The sequence below is a fragment of the Carcharhinus amblyrhynchos genome, chromosome 13 (assembly GCF_965287045.1).
Source record: "Carcharhinus amblyrhynchos chromosome 13, sCarAmb.v2.hapA, whole genome shotgun sequence".
NCBI classification, from domain to species: Eukaryota; Metazoa; Chordata; class Chondrichthyes; order Carcharhiniformes; family Carcharhinidae; genus Carcharhinus; species Carcharhinus amblyrhynchos.
The window spans coordinates 47524303-47548894 of NC_137336.1; the positions used below are offsets into that span (position 1 = coordinate 47524303).

Genomic DNA, 24592 nt, shown 5'->3' on the forward strand with positions numbered 1-24592 from the left:
GAGCAGAACTTGTTATTTTTAAATGATGCCATGTTGTCAGTGATGTTTCATTTTTGGATTCTTCAGCGATGTTTCAGCACATAAAACGAGAGCTGTTTTGTTCAAAAGAATGACATTCTTTTGAATGCAGGTAGGAAGGAAGAAAATAGAAAAGATTCTATAACAATGTACTTCTGTCACCAGGTGAAAACACAGAATGTAGTTGAGATTTTTTTTCAATTAGTAAGCTTTTTTATCCCCAGATTTTCTGCTTTCGTAATTGAAAAAAAATTCTTTGTAAGCCTTGATTCTTGGAGAAGAAAATTCCTGAGCAGATTAAAGAAGGTATAGCAATGCATAGGGATAATGCTACAATTTAAATTATTGAGAACTGCAGATAATGCCAGTAAATCACACCCAGTGCACTTAATAGAAAGATTACAGAAAACAATTACCTGCAGACGGGAAGCCCTTCAGATCATTGACCAATACTCAAATTGGCCAATTAAATGGGTGTGAATATATTCCAAGCTTCTTATGATTTCTCATTGTGAAAGTGTTGAGAAATGTAGGCTATAAATGAATTGTTTATATACTCAGTTTGTCAAATATGGTATTTCTTTAAATATTAATTTTATTCAAAGGTTAGAGCGAAAGTCCAAAGATGTGCAGATTAGGTTGATTGGCCATGTTAAATTGACCTAAGCATCAGGGGGATTAGCCGGCTAAATGCGTGGGGAATACAGCCTGGGTGGGATTGTGGTCGGTACAGACTCGATGGGCCGAATGACCTCCTTCTGTACTGTAGGGATTCTATGATTTAAATGTTATCCTTTCACCTTTCAGTATCACTGCACTCACTGCTTTTCAATTCTTATCACTGATAGATAAGGCTTCAGAGAACAATCTTCAATCACTTTTTGTATTATGCGTAACCTTGGAAGATAAGTAATGCCTTCCACCACAATTTAAGAATGAATGAGAAAGCTGGTGTGATTTTCAATGGATATAATTATCCAACTGCAGCTTTGTACAATTAAAACAGTATAATAAGAACATAAGAACATAAGAACATAAGAAATAGGAGCAGGAGTAGGCCATCCAGCCCTTCGAGCCTGCCCCGCCATTCAACAAGATCATGGCTGATCTGTCGTGGCTCAGTTCCACTTTCCCGCCCTCTCCCCATAACCCTTAATCCCTTCTCTTATCAAAAACCCATCAACCCGCTTCTTAAAAATATTTAGCGAGGCAGCCTCCACCACTTCAACGGGCAGAGAATTCCAGAGATTCACCACCCTTTGAGTGAAGAAGTTCCTCCTCAACTCCGTTCTAAACCGCCTCCCCTTTATCTTGAGGCTGTGCCCCCTAGTCCTACTGTCTTTTTTGAGCGGGAAGAGTCTCTCCACCTCTATCCTATCCATCCCATTCATCATCTTATACGTCTCAATGAGATCTCCCCTCATTCTTCTAAACTCTAACGAGTACAAGCCTAGTTTATTCAGCCTCTCCTCATAGCTCAATCCCCTCAACTCCGGTATCAGCCTAGTAAACCTCCTCTGCACTCCCTCCAGGGCCAAAATAATCTAGCCAGAAATCTTGCCACTCCTGCAGCTAATATCATGTGTTCTTTGTTATCTCCATTTTTGTACACTTTGCCTGATTTGCAACTTGTTTCCAGTGATGTCCAAGCTCTGTGTCAGTTTGGGGAATATCCCAAAGATTGCTGGGGAACCCAACTACCTCCTCCCCCTGCCCCGCAAGTAATTCCCAGGTAACGGGTTGCATGGCAATTGTCCAGGAAGTTCAAACGTCTTTTGGACAATTGTCCTACACTGGGAACCATCCAACAGCGCAATTTAAATTCCAAAATTTGAATCATTGCAACTGTGTTGCATCAACAGTTACCCCGAAAAATTTAGAAAAATTAAAACCACTTCTAGCTTCTGGGTAACCATACCACTGATCCACCTCAAAACCCATCCATCCCTCCACAGGGGACTCCTCCTCCTCCTCCCCCACTCCTACCTCACCCATTGACACACACACAAATTGCCAACCAATGGGCAGCAGTGTAATGGACAGCAAGTTAAAACATGGGCCTTCCCACCCAGAATTTAACTCTGGCGTTCTGGTATGTCGCCATCTTGCCTGACTATATGCCCTTTCTGCTTCCAAGCTCTCCACCAGCGAAGATTCCGTCCATGATGCAACATGGACAGGAGGTGGTGCCAATGTTGGAACTTTAGGCAATGGGATATTGCATGGCCTGTCCTATTCTGGAAACACACAAACATTATACTGCCTGCTCACCAACTCAACTACAGTATGAAACTACTACTGACAGCTCAACAGGAGACCCAGATGCATGCATGATTAACATGATGCACAGCTCGCCTGTACATCTTGAAGGCAGCATGCATGTCTTAAAAGGGAGATTCTTTCATGCCGCAAGAGTTGCTGCAGAGGTGTCTAGAAGGCTTTGCTGGAACAACGAGAACAGCAATTGATAGCAGGTCAGACAGAGAGCTCCCATATTTTTGGAAGTGGCTACGGCAGTCTCAGTGTTGGGAATTGAAGGAAGTGAAATCTGTCCTTTGGTCTTTCCATTGTTCATTCATACCTTTGAAAATGTTATTAGTCTCCACAAGGAGATTACTTCTCTTTCCCAAGCACAGCTTCCACATTTAATACAACTGCAGAGCCAATTGTTTGAATTTACAGTTAGACACATTGCACAATGACCTAAATGCATTCCTGTAAGTTTCAGGAATCAGGTTACAATAGTTAATGACGACAGTTTTCACAGCGACACATTCCCCCACAGGATTCAGGTTCTAAATGTAAGAATGAATAATGACACCAAGGTTTCACAGTTCCTAACAATTCAAATGCTCTTTAAAAATTATCTGTGTCATCTCGATCCCGAGCTTAAATTTGCAGATAGACTTGATTTTTGTACCTTTGCACATCTGGACTATATTTGCTGCAAATCCTCCAGTCACCCAGATATCATACAGTCATTGTCTTTTTTTCCTCCACTGTGTGCATGCACTGTTGCTGTATTGCATCTTTTTCCTTATCAAACATTGCAGCTATCCTGTTGATCTAAAACTGTACACTTGCTTGCTTTCTTAACCCTCCAGTTTAAGCAGTTTTAATGGGTAAGCCCAGTTTGCACCCTTTCCTTCTGCTCCTTGGCAAGCTAATGCTAGCCTATGCCTTTCAACTTTCATATGCATTCCAAACAAAGCTAACAGAATGGAAGCCACTGCCCACTTTTCTACCTCTGAAGAATAACTATCGTGACAGTGCAGCTCTATGCATGTGCATAACTCAGAGCTCTCTACTGATGTGCAGAATGCATGTCATAGCCGACAGCATAATTCAGGACCTGCCAGCTGCGGTGCATGTTTCACACGAACAAATTCAGACCAGTCATGCAGTATAATTGTTGACTTTTATTTGCCTAATTGATAGTGATGTTTAACTTCCCTGCTCCAAAGCTGCACAAATCTATTTGCCTCCTTCAGATATCAACATATAGCAAAGACTATAGCACTTTTCATTACCTTAGAGTATCTCAAAGTTCTGCACTACCGACAATCATGACAATAACAACATACTTATACTGCACCTTCAATGGAATAAAACATTGCAAAAAAGCACACAGCAGAGTTATCAGAGTGGTTCACCACCAGCTTTTCAAGGGCAATGAGAGATAGATTTTACTAGCAACATACACATTCCGTGACTTTTTCTTAAAAAAAACACACACTGCCAATTGGTAATTTCATACCCATTTCTTATAATGGACAAAAAATCTTAAGCGTGGATTGCATAACTGCAGTATTCACAACCAAAAATTTCACCTTGAATCTCTCTCAATGCTGTTACAGTCCTAAATAAGAAACATTAGGGATTATCAACCCAATTCCCAGTGGGAATGAATCAAAAATACAAAATCACTAATGATTGACAATAAGGTCTAAGAGATCCTCAGTGGGCATATCAGGGAACTTCAGACATTTCTCATGATTTTCTGACATGTAAGTCACTTGGCAAGGTTCTTCATTGGTTACGTCAGTTTCCTTAACAAAGACTGTGCGAGTCAGGGAAATTCTTTGAAGAGGAAGCTCAACAAGAGGCATTTGCTGCCAGAAGGAGTTCAACAAGTTCTGCGTAACAAATTATTACAGAAGAATAAGACTCGTGGAATGAATAATAAATTAGCTATCTGGATTGAAGGGCAAATTATCAACAAGAAGCATGAACTGATCCATGTTACACTTTCTTCGAACTCAGTAACCACGGCTTTGTAAAGTTGTAGTAAACTTCTATCTTACTGCATTCTAATCCATTAAATATAAAGTCTTGTATTCCAATAGCCTTTCTGATTATTTTGTATGCCTGTCTCTGAAATGTTGAACGATCTATTTATATGGACCTTGAAAACTTCTTCCCAGCTATTATGTAGTATTCTCTTCTACCCTTAATAGGTCCATAGTGATCTCACACTTACATCAAAATCCACTGGCCACACTTTTGCTCATTCATTGAATCCATCCATATCTCTTTGTAATTTATAATACTTTACCCACAATGCTTACAATGCCAATTATCTTTGTGGCTGGGATGAAAACCAGAGAAAAGACTGGGATATTAATTTGGTGCTCATCTATTGTAACGAACTATTATTGATTCATTATATGATGCACATTCATTCTTTTATTTTTAAGTTCAGTGAAGTTTCTTTTTCATTCTATTGTTTTGCTTTACTTAAATCGACCTGTTCCCAGAACCATATGAATATTGTTCTGTAAACAGCTACTAGAAAATATATGAAAATGGCAGCACAGTGGCTAGCATTGCTACCTCACAGCACCAGGGACCCAGATTCGATTCCAGGCTTTGGTGACTGTGTGGAGTTTGCATGTTCTCCCCATGTCTGCGTGGATTTCCTCCAGGTGCTCCGGTTTCCTCCCACAATCCAAAGATGTGCTTGACCCTTAGTGTCAGGGAGATTAGCAGGGTAAATGTGAGATTACAGGAATAGGGTCTGGATGGGATTGTTGTCAGTGCAGACTCAATGGGCCCAATGGCCTCTTTCTGCACCATGGTGATTCAATTCAATGATTCAGGAAAATTGTAACCATGTTGTTACCATTTGTATATGTGATATTTCTGTATACACCCTCAAAGCAACTCTTTCTCCTGCAGGAATATGACACAGTCCTTGGAATTCCCTACATACGTTAACAATTTCCTGGAGACTTCCTGCAATTGCAGACAAATCCTTGGGTGCTACATGATTGTAAAAGCATTGATGCAATTAGAAAACAGGAAAGTATGGAATGGAGAATTGGAGGTTGGAAGTGTGACACAAATCCTTTTATTGCATAAAGTCTCGGAGCTTGTTAGAGGCATTGATGTCGGTAGAGTGGAAAACTGTTGAAAGGAAAGTAACTGTTTGCTGTGAAGGGAGATGACAAGTTCGGGGGACACAATTATGGCAGTTTCAGCACCATAGGCACCACAAATAGAGTGTGACTTTCATGCCATTTAGAGTTAGTGTCAATAGGCAAGGAGAATAGATGCGATATAGTCACTGTCTAATGTTAAGTCAGAGAGAAATTTGAATTGTGGTTGTTCGGACATCCTTGTAATCTTCTAGACCCCAGGCTGGGAATTCTGTAGTGAGTAAATTATCTCCTAACTCCCAAAGCCTATCCATCATCTCCAAGGCCCAAGACAAGAATGTGATGGAATATTCTCCATTTACCTGGATAAATGCAACTCCAACAACCATACTTTCCTGTTTTCCAAGAAGTTTGACAACATCCAAGACAAACTAGCCCAACTGATTGGCACCCCATCCACCACCTTGAACATTTACTCCTTCCACTATCAACAGTGGCAGCAGTGTGTATCACCTCCATGTTGCACTACAGCAAATCACCAAGGATTCTTCGACAACACCTTCTAAACCAGCAACCTCAACCACCTTGAAGGACAAGAGCAACAGATACATGGGTACACCACCACCTTCAAATTCCCCTCCAAGCCACACACAATCTGATTTGGAACTATCACCAGTCATACACTGTCGCTGGGTCAAAATTCTGGATCTCCCTCTCTAACAGCACTGTAGCGGTACCTACACATAGGGCCTGTAGCAGTTTAAGAAGATGGCTCACCACCCTTAAGGGCACTTAAGGATGGGCAATAAATGCTGGCCTATGCAATGATGCTCAGGCCTCATGAAAGAATCAAAAACCTCCTATCACTGAAGCACTTTCCAAATTCAGATCCATTGAAGTTGCAGTGGTGTTACTGGATACACACGATGCATTTTACTATTGAAACCACTCTGTGTGTCAGCAGTTCAGTCACACCTGCAAAGAAGACCTCTGAGGTACTTTTTCAAGCCAATACACTGAGTCAAAAAGGAGCTGGTAAAGAATAAATGGTATTGTTCCAAATACTGCAACAGCCATCTTCAGACAAACAGGTAAGTTCTCTTTTCCCAGGTTTCCACGCAGCCCAGCCCAAGGAGATCAATCTTCAATGCAAGGAAACTCCTGGACATGTCAGGATGTTTGTAAATTTACATTATTACATGAACCAGCCTTGATCTGAAGGCCTTGCTAATTCAGAAACTACATCACAAGAAGCCATTTGATGCAAGCGAAAATAAATAGCTTTCGATTAAGCAATTCTCCGTCTTCACTTATCAATAATTTAAGCTTAAGCTGCATTGCTTCCTGTTTTCTAATCAATGAGATCAGTCCTCAACAAGATGATCAAAGTCAACAAATCAAACATAAAAACAATTCAGAAGATTGGATGTATGTTGTTGCTGACCTCTAATTGTGAATGTACATCATTTAATGGTGAAATTAAAAATGGATGCTGAAGACAATTGAGCATTGGAGAATATCCTAAGCTTGACTGTATCTCTAAATGAATGGCATTAAGAAACACAAAGCTGCCTATGTTAACTCTGCCAATATCTGTCATAATTTCAGCAAAAATTCTCTGGCCTTCAATTTTTAAACAAGTCTCCCCTTTGGAAGAACAGAATCACTGAATTTACCCTACTGTGAGATTCGCATTGGGATGGTAACATCATTATTTTAGGATACCCCAGTTATTTTGAGTAAACAAAATTGAAATACATTGCCAATTTTGTTTGATACAGAAGCTCACTTCTGAAGTTAAATTAGTAGTTTATTTTTGCACTATGTATAAGAATGCAACGTCTTTTTTTTCAAAATAAGATCTGAGAGTAGGTTAGTTACAGCACTTCAGCAGAAAATATTTGAAAAACAGTGTTACCGTTTATAAGCACAAAATGCTGGTAATTTGTTATATATAGAAGGGAAAACATATAACCAATCAACCTGAGTCTCTTTTGTATGCCTATCAACAATGATGATACAGCTACTTTACATTTTGATTATGTTAAGTGCTCACCTCTGTATGCCTAATGGACACACTTACTTATGAAGATCAACATCCAACTTGTGTACTTTCTGAAACCAATACATCTCATAAGAATCATAAGAACTATAAGAAGGAGTAGTCAACATAGTCACTCAGGCCTGCTCTGTCATTTAAATATGATCATGCAGATGTCATCTCCAACACTCTGAATCAACAATGGAATATCATTAACACAATGAAAAGAAATGTTATTTTTCTTGGTCAGTACCCTTTATTTCAATGCAAGACTATTATTTCTCCCCTCCTGTTATTTTCTACGTGACTGGCTGTATGGAAGGACATTGAAAGAGGTAAGCAGAAATGAAAAGCTCACCTGCCAAGAAGCAAACCCAAAGAAAACAGAGGCCAGTGAAAAGTGCACCTTCCCGGCCCGCTGTCTTCCTCTGCAGTAAATACATAGAACCATAGAAAATAGAAACAGGAGTACGCCATTCGGTCCTTTGAGCCTGCTCTGCCCTTCATTTGATCATGGCTGATCATCAAATTCAATATCCTGATCCTGCCTTTCCCCCATATAGAATCATAGGATCTACAGTTCAGAAGAAGGCTATTTGGCCCATTGAACCTACACCGACAACAATCCCACCCAGGTCATATCCCTGTAACCCCACATATTTACCCTTTTAATCCCACGTACACTAAGGGACAATTTATCATGGCCAAACAACCTAACCCACACATCTTTGGACAGTGGGAGGAAACTAGAGGAGACCCCACAGACACAGGGAGAATGTGCAAACTCCACACAGTTACTCAAGGACAGAATTGGACCCAGGTCCCTGGCCTTGTGAGGCAACAGTGCAAGCCACCATGGATCCCTTTAGCCTCAAGAGCTATATCTAATTTCTTCTTGAAATCACACAACATTTTGGCCTCAACTACAGTGGAAACTGCCATGGCAAACTGGGGCTCCTGAGTCAGACTAAGCAATGTTTTAACAAAGAGTTGACAACCATCATTGTATGAGACTGAAGGCTGCCATACACATTTTTTTCTAGAATTTCACAAAGTTAAGCTTGGTTACATTACCTGGAGTTATTGCAGTGGCTGCGCTTGCACTACTTTCTTCATTCCCACCAAGTTTGATTATGCCAGTTTCAGACTCAGTCCTCTCCTCTGATTCATTACTATTTGGTTGCATGTTACAGTTCAGCACTCTGTCACTGAGCGGATCTGTGTATCTTGCAGTTCCTGGTAGCAGTTCCAAACTATTGTTGTAGCCCTTTGTTCTCTTTTCCTCTTTAGCTGATTCTGCACCATCTGATTTGCATTGGTTGTTATTTGCAATATAAACAGTTTTGAGCCCACGAAATGGTTGGCTTTCTATTTTCTGCATTAGTGGTATTTATATTTGGTCATTAACGAGAGAAAACATATAGGTGCTAAAGCAGTTTACTCCCTTGATAGCACTCGCATGGCTATTTTAATATATGATTACCAGGATTTGATTTATAAATCACCTCTTCATTGAGAGAAACTTGGAGAATTCTAAATTTTGTTTTTAAGCCATGAGTGGCCAACTAAATTCCTGATACCTTTAAAAGATGCACGGGCATTTTTTCATGTCTTATTTTCCAATATTTGTATCATTTAACGTGCCATGTTATTAAGTCTTCCTTCCTCGTGGTGATTTGTCCATCATTCTGCACAACAAGTCCAAATATTTTCTTTCTTCTTCAGTGTTTAAGTCAGAATTATGTTTGTCCTTCAACTTGCATTAGAATCCATTGCATTGATCAATACACTGTGAAGTTTGTTCCTGCAAGAGAAATGACTGATTAGAAAAACAACAAAAGGGATATTTTTGTTTGCTTGCTTGCACGGCATGCAGGCAAATTGCATGAAATATCATGTTCACACAATCATTTGTTTTGTCTCAAAGCAGATAGCTACAAGTTTTTTAACGTTTTTTCACAGTTATGGGATTCAAATGAATAAGTGTTTGGTGTCCAGTCAGAATGTCATGGGTTCAAAGAGGAAAAGTTTCATCAGCTGTCGTCCATAATCTGTATCTCAGGAGAAGAAAGAAATAAGCAGATCTTTCTCCACTGCAATTATATTACCAAGCACTCGACCACAAAACTGTGCTGAAAGTAACTGCTGATATTAAGCTCGCATCCCACCTTCTAAATTCCTTTTAAAAAGGGCGTGGAAGCAGAAATCAGTGAAGAAACCAAAATAATTTCCACTCAAACACAGGTTTCTTACTCTTGGTCAAAATGTCAACACCATGGAATATTTTCTTGAACGCACATTCAGAAACACCTCCTTTGTCCATGAAATGCACAAAATATTTCACTGATGAAACATCACCAACAAGTCTGCAGAACATCCTTGCTGCAAAGTACATACTGTTTTTACAACTTGAGGTTCTCCATTTTTTTTTCCAGAAATAGAACAAACAGTCAAATAAAACCATGAACTAATTTGGATTTATTTTTCTTTAAATTCTTCGGAATGGATATTGGCACTGAATCATTGGATTACCTATAAGAAACCTTGTGTTCATATGTTTATTCAATATGGTTGAAAGTTTCACTTCCACTTTTGCACATAACTGCCGCTTATACATTAGCAAATAGCATGAGCAGCTGGAACAAGAGTAAAATGGTCTTTGTACTCAAGTTGCTATTTCGGCCTCATCCCATCACTAGATCCCTCAGGACTAAAAGAGAACAAGTAAAAATTCCACGCACAGCAATTTGGATTTTTTTCTCTGTTGCTAGTCTATTTGAGGAGAGAGTGGGAAAAGGGCACAATATTTCCACTTGAAGTAAGTCTCGTTTGGGCATGACAGCTTCTTTAGTGCTACCTTTCACTCACAAATGTATTAATTGTTTTATATTCCAAAAATAAGGGTGAGCAGCACAAAGAACAAGTGTACATGGGGGTGTGTGGGTGAAGAGATTCATTGTTAGTTCAGTACTCATGGGGAGAGGGTGGCATAATGGTAATGTTACTGAACTAGCAATCCAGAGCAGCTAGTGGAAACTAAATTCATAAAATCCCTACAGTGCAGAAGGAGGCCATTCAGCCCATCAAGTCTGCACCATCTTTCCAAGAGAGCATCTTATCCAGGACCACTCCCCATCCTGCCCCTGTAACCCCATGTATTTACTCCACTAATCCATCTAACCTATACATCTTAGGCAAATAAGGAACAATTTGGCATGGGTAATCCACTTAACCTGCACATCTTTGGACTATGAAAGAAAAACAGAGCGCCCAAAGGGAACCTACGCAGATACGAGGAGAACATGAAAACTCCACACAGATCGTCACCCGAGGCTGGAATCAAACTTGGCTCCCCGGCAGTAGTGCAAAACATTGTCCTACCATGTCGCCCTCATTCAATTAATAATAACCTAGAATATAAAGTTAGTTTCAGTATTGGTTGCCACAACCTATCATAAGAGTTCATCTGGTTCACTCATGCCCTTTAGGGCTGGAAATCTGCCAACTTTACTCAGTCTGGCCTACATGTGACTCCAGATCCACAGCAATGTGACTGACTATTAATTGCTCTCAGTTAAAAGGCAATTAGGGATGGGCAACAAATGCTGGTCATGCCACTGACACCCACATCCCATGATTGAACATTGCAAAAACATGATGGGCCTCAATGTTGCCTGCCCCCAGGAAATTGGTATCACACAAACAAACTCCACCACTCCCTATCACTGATTGCAATAAAAATCTGTTACAATTGGGAATAACTTACAATATCCAGCATACCCTTGAAGGATACTTTGACCATCGCACCCTATCAAATACTGCATCTTGTGCATTCTCTCTCTCTCTGTCTAATAGATTATTGATATACTGAGAGTCAAAAGAAGATGAATGAAAAACAAAGGCTGGTTCCACCACAGATAGCACATCACCCAAAGGGTCTTAGATTTGCATCAGGAGATATATATAACATCAGCATGCAATATTTATTTTTCTAGAAAGCAGAAGTTACACGTATAAAGTGACTTTCACATCCTCAGGTTCTAAAGCACTTAACAGTCAATTTTTTTCTGAAGTGTAGTAATTATGACTGTAACATTACATTCTGCACCCTCTCCTTTCCTTCTCTATGTCTGGTGTGCTTTGGCTGTATTGCACGCAAAAAACAGTATACCAATAAATGTGACAATAATAAATCAAATCAAACTGGTGTCATGTAGACAAAAACAACTGCAAATTGACACAAACACAAATGGCAAGGTTACAGCAAATACCCATTTTTCAGTTATGGTGGCTGAGTTTAGCAAAGAGAGCAAGAGAATTTCCCCACTTCTTCAAATAGAGGTCTGGGATCTTTGCACGTATTTAAAGCAGCACACTGGGCCTCAGTTTAATCTCTCATCAGTGGCAGCACCCTCCAACAAGTTCTAAGCTTAAGTTTATTTATTAGTGTCACAAGTACATTAACACTGCAATGAAGTTACTGTGGAAATCCTGTAGTCACCGGCACCTTTAAGGTAGACTGAAGGAGAATTTAGCATGGCCGATACACCTAACCAGTACGTCATTCGGACTGCAGGAGGAAACCCACACAGACAAGGGAATAATTTGCAAACTCTGTACAGTGACCCAAGCTGGGAATAGAACCCAGGCCTCTGGTGCTGTGAAGCATGTAGTGCTTGCCACCGTGCCTCCCCCGGTAATAAAGTGAATAATTTGCCCAAATGCTGGGGCAAGACTTTCTGACTCAGAACCGTGACCCAACCTGACAGTTAAACAGAACACAAACTTCCCAGGTTCTCTCACTTATCAGACAGAATAGAAAGAGGCTATTCAACCCTGAAGACCTGAATAGGCTCTTTGAAAGATCAATTTGAATTTGTCCAACTCCTTGGCTGTTGTTTAATTGTGCAAAGCCACAATGCAATTATCTCAACAGATAATTTGGATGTGATGAGATATCAATCATCTAAACTAAAATAAAGCCAATGTCTTTCTTGTTCATCCCATCCCCTTGCTAATAGTGCCGCATACATCCCCTTGTTGGGTCAGAGCAGAGTTAGGCTAGGCTGTGATGTTCCTCATGAATACTTTACCCCCTAATCACTGGGTCCAACCCATATGACAGGGAGGGGTGGGTGGATAGCATCACCTCAGGAGCTCTTCCAGAAAGGGCAGGGTAATTGGAAGGATAAATTATTCTTTTTTTTAATAGTGCCCCATCAAACCCCACCACTTGTCTTTTTATATATTATTTGTTAGAATTAAATCACAACTTACCTTTAAAGACTTGATGTTCGAATGCTGTCTCATCTTCAGTGCAGCTCGAAGTCCACTGAGAGACCTGTGAAAAGATTCACATTTTTATCGGTTTGCGGATGTGAGGGAATTGTCGAATTATCGAAATGAGTTAGTTGGGAGGCGGGGGAAAGCGACAAGAGGTGCAATGTGCCAAGCTGTTGCTGAAAGGTGTGTGTGGTTGTTGCTGGGTGGGGAGTGAGTACTGCTGAGCTGAGCAATGTACTCACTCACAGTGGCTGGGCTGAAGCTGCCTCTCTCTCCAGGCTAGACACCAGAATGATGCGCCACTCACAGCGGCGTGTTTCTCAGTCCTCGCCGGCAGAAGTGAAACATCTTCCCTCCCCTTGCGCGATGCTGGAGCTGTTCCAGATGAACAGGTAAATGAGTAACCCTCTCGTTCAGCGACCGAACCAACTTCCTGTTTATCAGCCCTTACAACCTTGGGATTTCGAGTTGAAATAAACCGCGTAGCTTTAACTTTGTTTACAAACAAAACAACCCTCTCTCTGTGTGTGTCCGGAACAGAGGGAGATTGGAATTGGTCACTGTGTAAAAAAATCTAATGCCCTTGCACAAACCCGGAAGATAAATCACATACGATTTTTATGAGACTTCATCATTTAAAAAAAATGACATGAAGAAACCTGACACTCCTCACGTATGCGAAACTAGTGATATAAATCACAGTATGTGGGGCTGTGGCTCTCTGTCCGGGTCCCCCTCTCACCTTGGGGACATTGGTAGCATTCACACTGTCTGTCTACTCTGCAGCAAGCAAGAAATTATCAGCAGTAGGATGTGCTGTCAGGGGCTCTGCAGTCAGTGCAGCTTGTGCAAACAAACAAACATGCCCTCTCGCCAATAAAACTGTTTGAAATATTTCCTGCCTTTTTGAATTCCCAGCAAGACGGGTTAATGCGGCGTTGAAGATTGCGGAATTTGGGGCGTCCTTTTCCCCGGACTCTCTGTCAGATGCATCTCCGCCCATTTTTAAAAAAAACCTGGCCACGTCCCCGGTTTCCTGGAACCTGGCTTGCTGCGAGGCTCACTTAACACTCACCCGAAACGAAGATGATAGATAAGGACAGGCACATAGGGGAGGACAACATAGGAGGCAACCTCTGAAGCAATCGCGTCCGCACTGCCTTCTTTGCGAGTCACTTTACAACACTCTCCTTTCGTTTTGCTTCGAATAGGAGTGAGGGCATCTAAAGATTGAAAAGGGAACTAGTAACTGACGTGAAAGTAAATGAGAGGCGAAATGGTCACGCATTGCATTCAGGAATGATGTAGTAACAGAATTTATACCTTAGTAATAAAGAACATAGGGTAATTATACCTGTAGTAATAAAGAGCATAGGGTAATAATAGATGGCATTGAGTAATTATACCTGTAGTAATAGAGGGCATAGGATAATTGTACCTTTAGTAATTGAGGGCATTGAGTAATTGTATGTGTAGTAATAGAGGCCATTAAAGGGCATTGAGTATCTATACCTATAGTAATAGAGGGCATAGAGCAAATATACCTTTAGTAGAGGGCATAGGGTAATTATAGAGACATAGAATAATTATACCTTTGTAGAGGGCATAGGGTAATTATACCTGTGGTAATAGAGGCATAGAATCATTCTATCTGTAGTAATAGAAGGCAGAGAGTGATTATACCTGTAGTTGTAGAGGGTACAGGGTAACTATACCTGTAGTAATAAAGGACATAGGATAATTATACCTTTAACAGTCAAGGCCATAGGGTCATTATACCTGTAGTAATAGAGGGTACTGGGTGACTATACCTATAGTAATAGAGGGCATAGATTCATTATACCTGCAATAATGAAGGGCATTGAGTAATTTTATCTGTAGTAATAGAGGGCTTGAGATAATTATACCTGTAGTAATAAAGGGCATAGGTAAATATACCTGCAATAATAGATGGCATAGGGTAATTATATCTGCAGTAATAGAGGGCATAGGGTAATTATATCTGCAATGATAGAGGGCTTAGAGTCATCATGCTTGCAGTAATAAAGAGCATAGGGTAATTATACCTGTATTAATAGAGAGCATAGGGTAAGTATACCTGCAGTTACAGAGGGCTTAGGGTAATTATATCTGCAGTAATAGAGGGCATAGAATAAGTATACCTCTCGTAATAAAGGGCATAGGGTAATTATACCCATAGTAATAGAGGTATAGAATAAGTATACCTGTAGTTACAGAGGGCTTAGGGTAATTATATCTGCAGTAATAGAGGGCATAGAGTAAGTATACCTCTCGTAATAAAGGGCATAGGGTAATTATACCTGTAGTAATAGAAGGCATAGGGTAACTGTACCTGTAGTAATAGAGGCCATAGAGTAATTATACCTGTAGTAATAGAGAGTTTAGGGTAATTATATCTGGAGTAATAGAGAGCATAGAGTAAGTATAACTGTAGTAATAAAGGGCATAGGATAATTATACTTGTACTAATAGAGGGCTTAGGGTTATGCCTGTTGTAATAGTGGGCTCTGGGTAATTATATCTGTAGTAAGAGAAGTTATAGGGTAATTATGGCCACTCCATCTAACTTACACATTTTGGAATTATGGGAAGAAACTGGGACACCCCAAGGAAACCTGTGTAGACACAGGGAGAACGTGCAACCTCCTCACAGGCAGTCACCCAGTGTCAGAATTGAAAACGTGTCCTTGGCACAGTGAGGCATTGTGAGAATTGACAAGGATAGTGAAGGCAAAATATTGCAGACGCTGGAAATTGAAATGAAAACAGCAAATACTGGAAATCCCCAGCAAGTCTGGCAGCATCTGTGAAAAGAAAAACAGAGTTATATATGTTTCAAGTCTGTATGACTGTCCTTCAGAGCTGAAGAGGGACAGAAATGTGATGGGTTATATCATTGGAGAGAAGGATGGAGGATGTGGAACGATATCAGGTCAGGGATAGGTGGGAGCTCATGAGAAATTGACAAAAGATGTCATGGACACAAAGCTAAAGAACCTTAACATAAAGGTAAGTCAGCAGAATGTGTTAAGAGCAGAACAAGGGTCAGCATTCTGTGAAAGCAAAACAAGTTACAGATGGCCCTGTGGGGGAGGAGTTTGGAAAACAAATCTAAATGGAGGAAAATGTTAATGGTCTGTCTACACTTCCTGCTGCGTCGACAAAGCAGCTAACATAATTAGAGACCCCACACACCCCGGACATTCTCTCTTCCACCTTCTTCTGTCGGGAAAAAGATTTTAAAAGTCTGAGCTCACATACCAACCGACTCAAGAACAGCTTCTTCCATCAGACTTTTGAATGGCCTACCTTGCATTAAGTTGATCTTTCTCTACACCCTGGCTATGACAGTAACACTATATTTCTGCACTCCTTTCCTTTTCTATGAACAGTATGCTCTGTCTGTATAGCGTCCACGAAACAATACTTTTCACTGTATGCTAATACATGTGATAATAATAAATCAAATCAAATCAAATCAAAGTTGTTGAACTCAGTATTGAGATCAGATGGTTGTGACGTGCCTAATAAGAAGTTGAATTGCTGTTCCCTTAGCTTGCATTGCGCTTCACTGGAAAATTACAGCAAATCAAGGACAGAAATGTGGAAATGGGAGCAAAGGCAAATTAAAATGGCAAGCGGTGGGAAGAATGAAACGGGATCCTGCTTCACATACTGACCCTCCAGACCACAACTAGATATTCACCCTCACTCTGCCTCTTAAGTCAATTGTCAGATGGTTCCTAGCCCGCTGCAATTGTGTAGGGGAAGTTAGTGTTTCTGGACAATTGCCAGGTAAACCCTTACCTGGGAATCTCTAAGAGGTTACCCCTCCAAATCTGATGCTGGGGAGCCAGTAAGTTATGGCCCATTATTTTGCATAGTACTGATGCAAGGCTGTTCCGTCTCTAGTTGCTTGCATCCAATCTGTCGCCAATTTTAAAATTGAACACTGGTTTAAGCTGTGTCCATTCTAGTAAGACTTTCCCAGGGTTTCTTCAATGTCTTTATAATAGCCATCGCATCATGTCCCATTTATTAATTTCAGAAGAATGCTATCTGTCATGGGGATTTAATTATTTTGAGTCAATATAGCCTGGTCCAGACCTACACCAAGACGCATGCTTTATAATTAATAATGAGAAAACCCAGCCGTGAACCTGGCACAAACTAATGTTCTCGGGTATTATTTCCAATTGCTTAAGTGAAGACTTTCTGCCATTGGATTAACTTATAAAGATCTATTGTCCCTGTAACAAAGTCATGGATCTCAGTAATAGTTAGTCCTGGTAGCAGCATCCATTTTCATCACATGGCTATTTAAGATTACTGTAGGAGCATTTGTTTATCTAGTATCCCTCCACAGAATTTTCCTCTTCACCTATTAAGGATCAACTGGGCTTCAGTCTAGGCATTGCAAAGCTAAATATGTTTGCATACCTTCCAATCCTCAGCTGGATCAACTATGAGACAGTTGGGAGGAGTCCCAAACTTTCAGATGGACCACAATTGCCTGTCTTGCATGGTTCCCAGGCCAACACTACAAGGATGGCATCTGCAGTGGAAAGCCTGGGACAGGGGATCCTTGATGTGGAGATGCCAGCGTTGGACTGGGATAAGCACAGTAAGAAGTCTCACAGCACCAGGTTAAAGTCCAACAGGTTTGTTTGGTAGCAGAAGCTTTCGGAGTGCTTCTCCTTCATCAGGTAAGTGGGGAGTTGTGTTCACAAACAGGGCATATATAGGCGAACACAAATTGTACTACTCACCTCACACTTGACTTTACCAAGTTTTCATGCCCAAAAACAGGCGCAATGTGCTGGTAAAATCGGGCCCTTTAAGAAGGACAAAAAGGCTTTTGAGGGGTCATAGAAGAAATTTACCAAAATAGTTCCAAGAATGAGGGTTTCCAGTTATGTTGGTGGACTGGAGAAACTGGGATTACTCTCCTTAGGCTTGGAGGAGATTTAATGGCAACGTCTAAAATCATACATGGCTTAGATAGGATTAATAAAGCAAAACTGTGTTCACTAGCTGAAGGATCAAGAACCAGAAAGCATAGGTTTAAGTTATCGACAAAAGAGCCCAAGGTAACATGAGGAGCATCTTCTTTCACAAAACAAGGAGATTAGGATTTGAAAAGCACTGCTTGAAAGGGTGCTATGTACATTTCTTTATTCATTCTAGGATGTGGACATCACTAGCTGGGCCAGCATTTATTGTCTTCCCCTCATTGCCCTTGAGAAGGTGGGGGTGAACTGCCTTCTTGAACTGCTGCCGTCCATATGGGGTAGACACCCACATTGCTGTTAGGAACGGAATTCCAAGATTTTGACCCAGCGACAATGAAGGAACTGCAATATAGAAGGTGTGTGGCTTGGAGTGGAACATCCAGGTGATCGTTCTCCCACGTATCTGCTGTCTTTGTTCTTCTAGATAGTAATGGTTGTGGGTTTGGAAGCTGCTGTCAAAGGAGGTTTTGTGCATTCCTGCAGTGCATCTTATAGATAGTTCACACTGCAAGTTGGCGGTGGAGAGAGCAAATGTTTGTGGAAGGGTTGCCAATCAAGCAGCTTAATTTATCCTGGACATAAAAGAGGAGTCATAGAAGAGATTTACCAAATAGTTTCAAGAATGAGGAATTACGGTCACGTTGATAGACTGGAGAAACTGTGTAGAGCTTCTTGAATGTTGTTGGAGCTGCACTTATTCAGGCAAGTAGAGAATATTCCTGACTTTTGTCTCTTAGATAGATGGTGGACAGGCTTTTGGGAATCAGGAGGTGAGTAATCCGCCACCAAATTCCTAACCTCTGACTTACTCTAATATTTATATGTCTGGTCCAGTTCAGTTTCTGGTCAATGATAACCATCAGGTTGTTGATGGTAGGGGATTCCATGATGATAATTGTAAGGATAATTTCTCGGGGTAACCCATGGGGAATCTTGTATTCAGCCGAACGCAGCAAATATAAAGACTTGCAAAAGACAGTATGCAGTTAAAAGATATTTTATTTAACCAACAGGTATTGAGAAAGAGGTGGTCAGAGGATTCTAGCCACTCTCTGATGTTACTTCACAGGAGCACAACAGTTAACTGCCAGCTTTCCCCTCCCCATTCTGGCAGGAAACAGATCCTGCTTCATATTTTCTTCAAAGTGAGGTCGGATTCAATTTTTAACTCGCCCAAAAAAATGCGCAATTGTCTCCTGTTTTCACACCCATTCGGCATTTAGAATTGTTTTAGATGAGATCGTCCCACTTCTGTCTTTACTTCAGATTTTCAGCATCCGCAGTATTTTGCTTTTATGTTATATACCAGTTACAATGCTGGACTAGCAATCCAAAGGCCTTTACTAATAATGCAGAAAATGTGAATTCAAATCCCAGCAAAAGTTACAAAACCAAACTGATTTAGCAATGTTAACAAAAGGGGGAAATTGCCCTCACTTGGTCAAGCTTATAAATGACATCAATCCCACACTAACATGATCAATTCTTAACTGTCCTCTCAATGACTCAGCCAGCCACTCAGTGGTATCAAACTGCTCAGCGCTTCAAGAGGAAAACCCAAATGGAGCAAAAGATACACCTGCATCACAATAATTAATTTTAAAGACTACATACTTCACTGTTATATTTGCTGCCAAGTGAAGAAGTTTATTTATACCAATAGCATATTTTACACTTCCTCGCATGCTCATTCACACGTTTCTCTCAGCCTAGAGAAATCTGGGACATGAAGGGTTCTTTTCCAGCCTGGATGTGTAGCTTGATCATGGATTCTTTTCAACATATCTATTTTGGGAGATGGAGGTACGAATGATTTAGATTTCTTTTTTCAGCTCTGCCTTTGCTGAAGCAGTGTAAACTCTGATCATGAGGGGATGATTTTCTGACCTTGCCGTGCCTGGCACAGATTGTGCCAATCCAGGGAACATAGTGTGCAGGCCTAAAAATATTTTTTGCACTTGGCACCAAATGGTTCCCAATCACCCTGGTCCCTTTCTATTGGCATAAAGTAGATCACATACAGAAAGGGCATGAGGCTGATTAGCATATTTAAGCAGCATTTAAATACACATAGCCCATTCAAAGTCAGATTCTCCCTGCCCCTGGGACTGTCCTATCCTTGGGCACAATGTGAGACTGGGAAAGATCACTATTGGTCTCCACAAGCAGTGACCAGGGCGACAGCCATGCCGTGGCGGGGGGTAGGGGGGGCATTGAAGTCCTGGGCGGTCAGGAACATGGCTGGATGGTGCCCATCTGGCAATTTCCACCTGCCAGTGCTCACCCGGCACCCTGACAGTGCCAGTTGGACACTGCCAAGGGAGTGGGGCCTGAGTGGGGGTATTGGTGGGGGGGAGCAATGCAGGAATGAGGTTGTGCAAGGGGGGGAGCATTAAGAGAGGCATGACAGTTGGCCCATTGGAAGGGCTCCATTGACCCAATGCCAATGATCTGAGTTGAGGTGGGGATGGGGAACTATGCTGCCAAGGAGGGGGGTCCCAATGCCCTGGAGTAGAGGGAAGGGATCTCCTAGTGCACTGTGATATCGGGGTATCCTTCCAAAGTGGCTCCCACCTTTGCAACCAAACTCACAGCATGTTGAGACTCCATCCTCCCCAGAACTGGCACACAACTCGCCACTCTCCCAAAAAATGACTGAGTATGGGACGATAGCAGTCCAGACCAGCCTGACAAACTGGCATGGATCGCTCTGATTTTTTTTTTGCCACCACGGCACTTATGGCAGAATTTTCCCAGGAATTACAACCTCAGGACAGAAAATTCTGCAGACCATTTAAATGTCCATTGACCTCAGGTGGTAAAATCCAGTCTTGGGGCATGGGCGGCCAGAAAACTCCACCCTTAGATTTTCTGGGGGAGAAAATTCCACTCTTAGTCTGTAACTTGCCATGTTGTCTTAGAAAGATCAAAATTGGTAATTTCTCTATTTCTTCTCAGAAAGTATTTGCACGCTTTAGCAATAAATGTGTCACTGCAGTCTGTCCTGCATAGCATCTTGGATATAAACTGGCTGGAGCTGGTTCTGAACTTGATTGAATAAATGGAGTTGTAGCTCAAGAAGACTCTGCCACTGGCGAGCTGCCTCCACTACCAGAAAACACACCACGAGGGGCATGTGGGGGGCTGAAAACCCCATCCAATGATTGGGAAAACAATATAATCGGTGGGAGCTTGGAAGGCTTTTGTTCACTATTTTACTACATAGTGATCACAGAGCATACACCTATAGTTGAAAGCTGCAAAGAGCTTTCAGGGTTATTTAAAAAAAAATTGGAGATGATCTTCGAGAGTAGTTCTTGCATTCCTTATGTCTGTTCAGCCTCTTGGTGGAATCCTCCTGCACAATTTATGGTTCAAGTGTCCCAAAAATCTTACAAATGTTTTCAGAAATTTTCTAAATAATTCACCTTTTTTCTTCAACTCGTTTTTGCAGCGAATTAATTTCTTTTAAAGGAAAGAAAAGTATAGAAAAGTTAATTTTAAATTTAATTCACAATTTTAAAATAAAAATCGAACAGAATGAATGAGACTAAAAGAATGGCGACTGCTTACTTTAGAATGCTTGGCTATTTCCCTTACTATATTAAGGTTTCCCAGCGATATTTCCAGAAAAGTTCCAAGTTCATTCTGTTCAGCGGTACAATTGTGCTAATAATAAAAAACAAAATCGCTCAAATTGTGTTAACACAAAGGAGAATTGAATAAACTAAGATTGTTTTCACTGGAAAGACAGAGGCTGAGGGGAGACCTGACAGTGGTGCACAAAATTATGAGAGGCACAGACAGGGTGGATAGTCAGAGGCTTTTTCCCAGGGTGGAGGGATCACTTTCAAGGGGGCACAGGTTCAAAGTGAGAGGGGAAAAGTTTGTTCACGCAGAGAGTGGTGGGTGCCTGAAACATGCTGTCAGAGGAGGAAACAGGCACTTTAGCAACATTTAAGAAGCATTTGGATAGATACATGAATAGGAGGGAATGGAGAGATACGGGCGAGTAAGGGCAGGAAGTTTTTTTTTAAATTTAGTTAGGGCATCATGATTGGCACAGGCTTGGAGGGCCAAAGGATCTGTTCCTGTGTTCTCCTTTTCTCTGTCCTAAAAAGGTGTTTATATTTAATGATGATGAAATGATCTTTGAAATATATGCTTAATTGGGCAAAAAGAACGACATTTTTAAATAGGATCGTAGAATCTTTGCATTGCAGAAGGAGGCTTTTTGGCCCATCAAACCTGCACCAGCAACAATCCCACCAAGGTCCTATCCCCCTAACCCCACGTACTTACCTGCTAACCCTCCTGACACTAAGGGGCATTTTAATATGGCCAATCAACCTGCAAATCTTTTAAAGAAAGAACTTGCACTCATATGGAACCTTTCACATCCCCAGCACGTTCCAGATGCTCTGCAGCTAATTTTAATATTTTCGACTTTTCAACTGGGACTTGATCGCATGACATCAGACAGCAAGCTAGAAATATTAACACTGAGGTAAACTGATACTTATAATTACGAACTTATGTCCGCACGTCAAATGCTAAAATGAACTCTGGTCCCTCTAAACTTAAATAAATGGATATCGCAGAAGCTATTATTTCTGTTCAGTCAGGGCATGAGATTCTTCTTCTTTGTTTAACATCTTTTGTCACAGTAACAACTAGATTTCTTCTCATTAGAACAGAGATTGTTAAAAAGAGATCTGTTGAAAACTGAGACATTTTGATAAAGAAAATATTTCCACAATAGATCACATGGAGTTAGGACATGATTTTTCACAGTTGCATCTGAGGAACCAAAGGGAAAGATTAGGGGAATCTTGTATTCACACAGCCCATAGAAGGCCGACCAAAAACAGTGATGGAAGTGAATCTATGATAGCTCTTATATGAGAAATGGATAAATTGTTGAAAAAGGAAGGAGTGAAAGGACAGGAAAATAGGAAAAAAATAGATTGCACCTTCATAGAGTCATCATTGATAAATGGACCAAACAGACAGAGTCTGTGTAACATTCTATCATTTTACTCTCTTGTCTTTCGAGTTGAAACTTTAAAGTCTACAAAGTTCAATTCCACAAGTAAAACAAAAAAGTATTTATTTACAAATGACTGAGGTGATGTGCTGGTTGAAAACCTCAGGCAAGTTTCCCTCTTGACAGATCATTATTTTTGAAATTCGAATGCAAAATGCAATTTTTTTTCTCTTGCCATACATTCAAAGAATGATTCATTCTCTCTCAGCGTGGTGTACCCGAGAAAAATCTTTCTGCTTCACCTCTTTTGACCTTGAAACCTGCAGCTGCTCTGTTCCAGTCTCGACATTGAACTAACAGTTCAAAGTGGAGTCGGAAAGCATAAAATTCTGCATTAATAAAATAATAGGTGTGATTACAGAAGACCAGAGTGAAAGCACTGGGGAGTTGGTGGTGTAATGGTAACAGCATTTGACTAGTAATCCAGGGGACATGAGTTCAAATCCTATCAAGGCAGCTGATGAAATATAAATTCAATTAATAAACTTGCAAGTATGGAAAAAAAAAAGGAGTCTCAGTAATAGTGGCGATGAAACTATCACACTGTCAAAAAGATCCATCTGCTTCACTAATATGCTTTAGGCAAAGAAATCTGCCATTCTTACTCATTCTGGCCTACCCGTAATTCTACATCGACAACAATATGGTTTGCTCTTAACTGCCCTCTGAAGTCACCTAGCAAGCCACTCAGCTCAAGGGCAATTAGGGATGGACAATAAATGCTGGCTTTGCCCATGACATCTACAGCTCACAAAAGAAAATGTTTTTAAAAATCCAGCAGGAAATGACTTTCAAACTATTAAAAATTGAAAAGTGACAGGCAAAGACAGATGACCTCTATCGGAGCTAAAGAACTGTAACGTAAGTCAGCACAAACAACAAAATCAAGGAATTAGATTGGCTCAGAGTAACATTGCAGGAGAGCTGTGTGTTTGCTGGATATCTCAGAGGGAGCAGAAGGCTTCAAAGGCAGCATTTCTGTAGAAAATTCTGAACTCACTGGAGTTGCAGCATGCACAAAGAGAATAGAGTCATAGAATCCCCACAGTGCAGAAGGAAGCCCATCAAGTCTGCACTGACCATAATCCCACTGTAATAACATCACAGAGACAAAAGTCCTGTCACCAAGTTACTTTATTTGCATCATACAGCCAGCTCTCCAGTTGCTCCCTGTTGAAATGCAGGCTGGACGTCTGACACACCTGCTTTAAATAGAGAGCATGAGGCTCCCTGATCTAACCATCAATTAGAACTCATTCGGTAGCTCTTTTCAATACCAAACAAATAAACTAAATCAAATTAACCAAGGGACAAATTAAAGGGGGCAGCTCCCCAAAAAGAGGGAGAACAGCCCAAACAAAAGACAAAATCGAAAGGAAACTTAAAACATCAAACCAAAATGGTATTGTCAGGATTTATAATATACCCCAACCCCTGCAGTGCCAGGACTCATCAGGTAGTTCGTACTCTAGCAAGCCAACTTCATTAGCCTGGCCGAAGTCGTCACAGGCCCTATTTCCGTAACCCCACTATTTACCCTGCCAATCCCTTAACACTAGGGTTAATTTAGCATGGCCAATACACCTAACCCGCACATCTTTGCACTGTGGGAGGAAACCGGAGCACCTGGAGGAAATCCATGCAGACATGGGGGGGATGTGCTAATTTCACACAGACAGTGACCCGAGGCTGGATTTGAACCTGGGCCTCTGATGCTGTGAGGCAGCAGTGTTAAATGTGCCGTCTCAAATTGGAAAGTTGAGTAGGTTACATTAGTTCCACAAAGTTGTAA

The 24592-nt window shown here is 41.0% G+C and overlaps 1 protein-coding gene across 4 annotated transcripts in view; it reads right to left on the reverse strand.

Moving 5' to 3' along the window:
* Positions 1 to 13542, reverse strand: part of sh3tc2 (SH3 domain and tetratricopeptide repeats 2) — a 79083-nt gene extending 65541 nt beyond the window's left edge. For 2 of the 4 annotated variants that reach the window (XM_080201651.1, XM_080201648.1), the window contains exons 1-3: positions 12963 to 13150; positions 12715 to 12778; positions 8512 to 9241 (exon numbers count right to left, since the gene is read on the reverse strand). In XM_080201651.1, coding sequence (XP_080057777.1) covers positions 8512 to 8818 — 307 coding nt within the window. In that variant the 5' untranslated portion in view covers positions 8819 to 9241; positions 12715 to 12778; positions 12963 to 13150. Of the gene's footprint in view, positions 1 to 8511; positions 9242 to 12714; positions 12779 to 12962; positions 13151 to 13462 lie in introns of those variants that run through there. The other 2 variants (XM_080201649.1, XM_080201650.1) reach the window with 2 other exon arrangements.
* Between the last annotated feature and the right edge of the window lie 11050 nt (positions 13543 to 24592).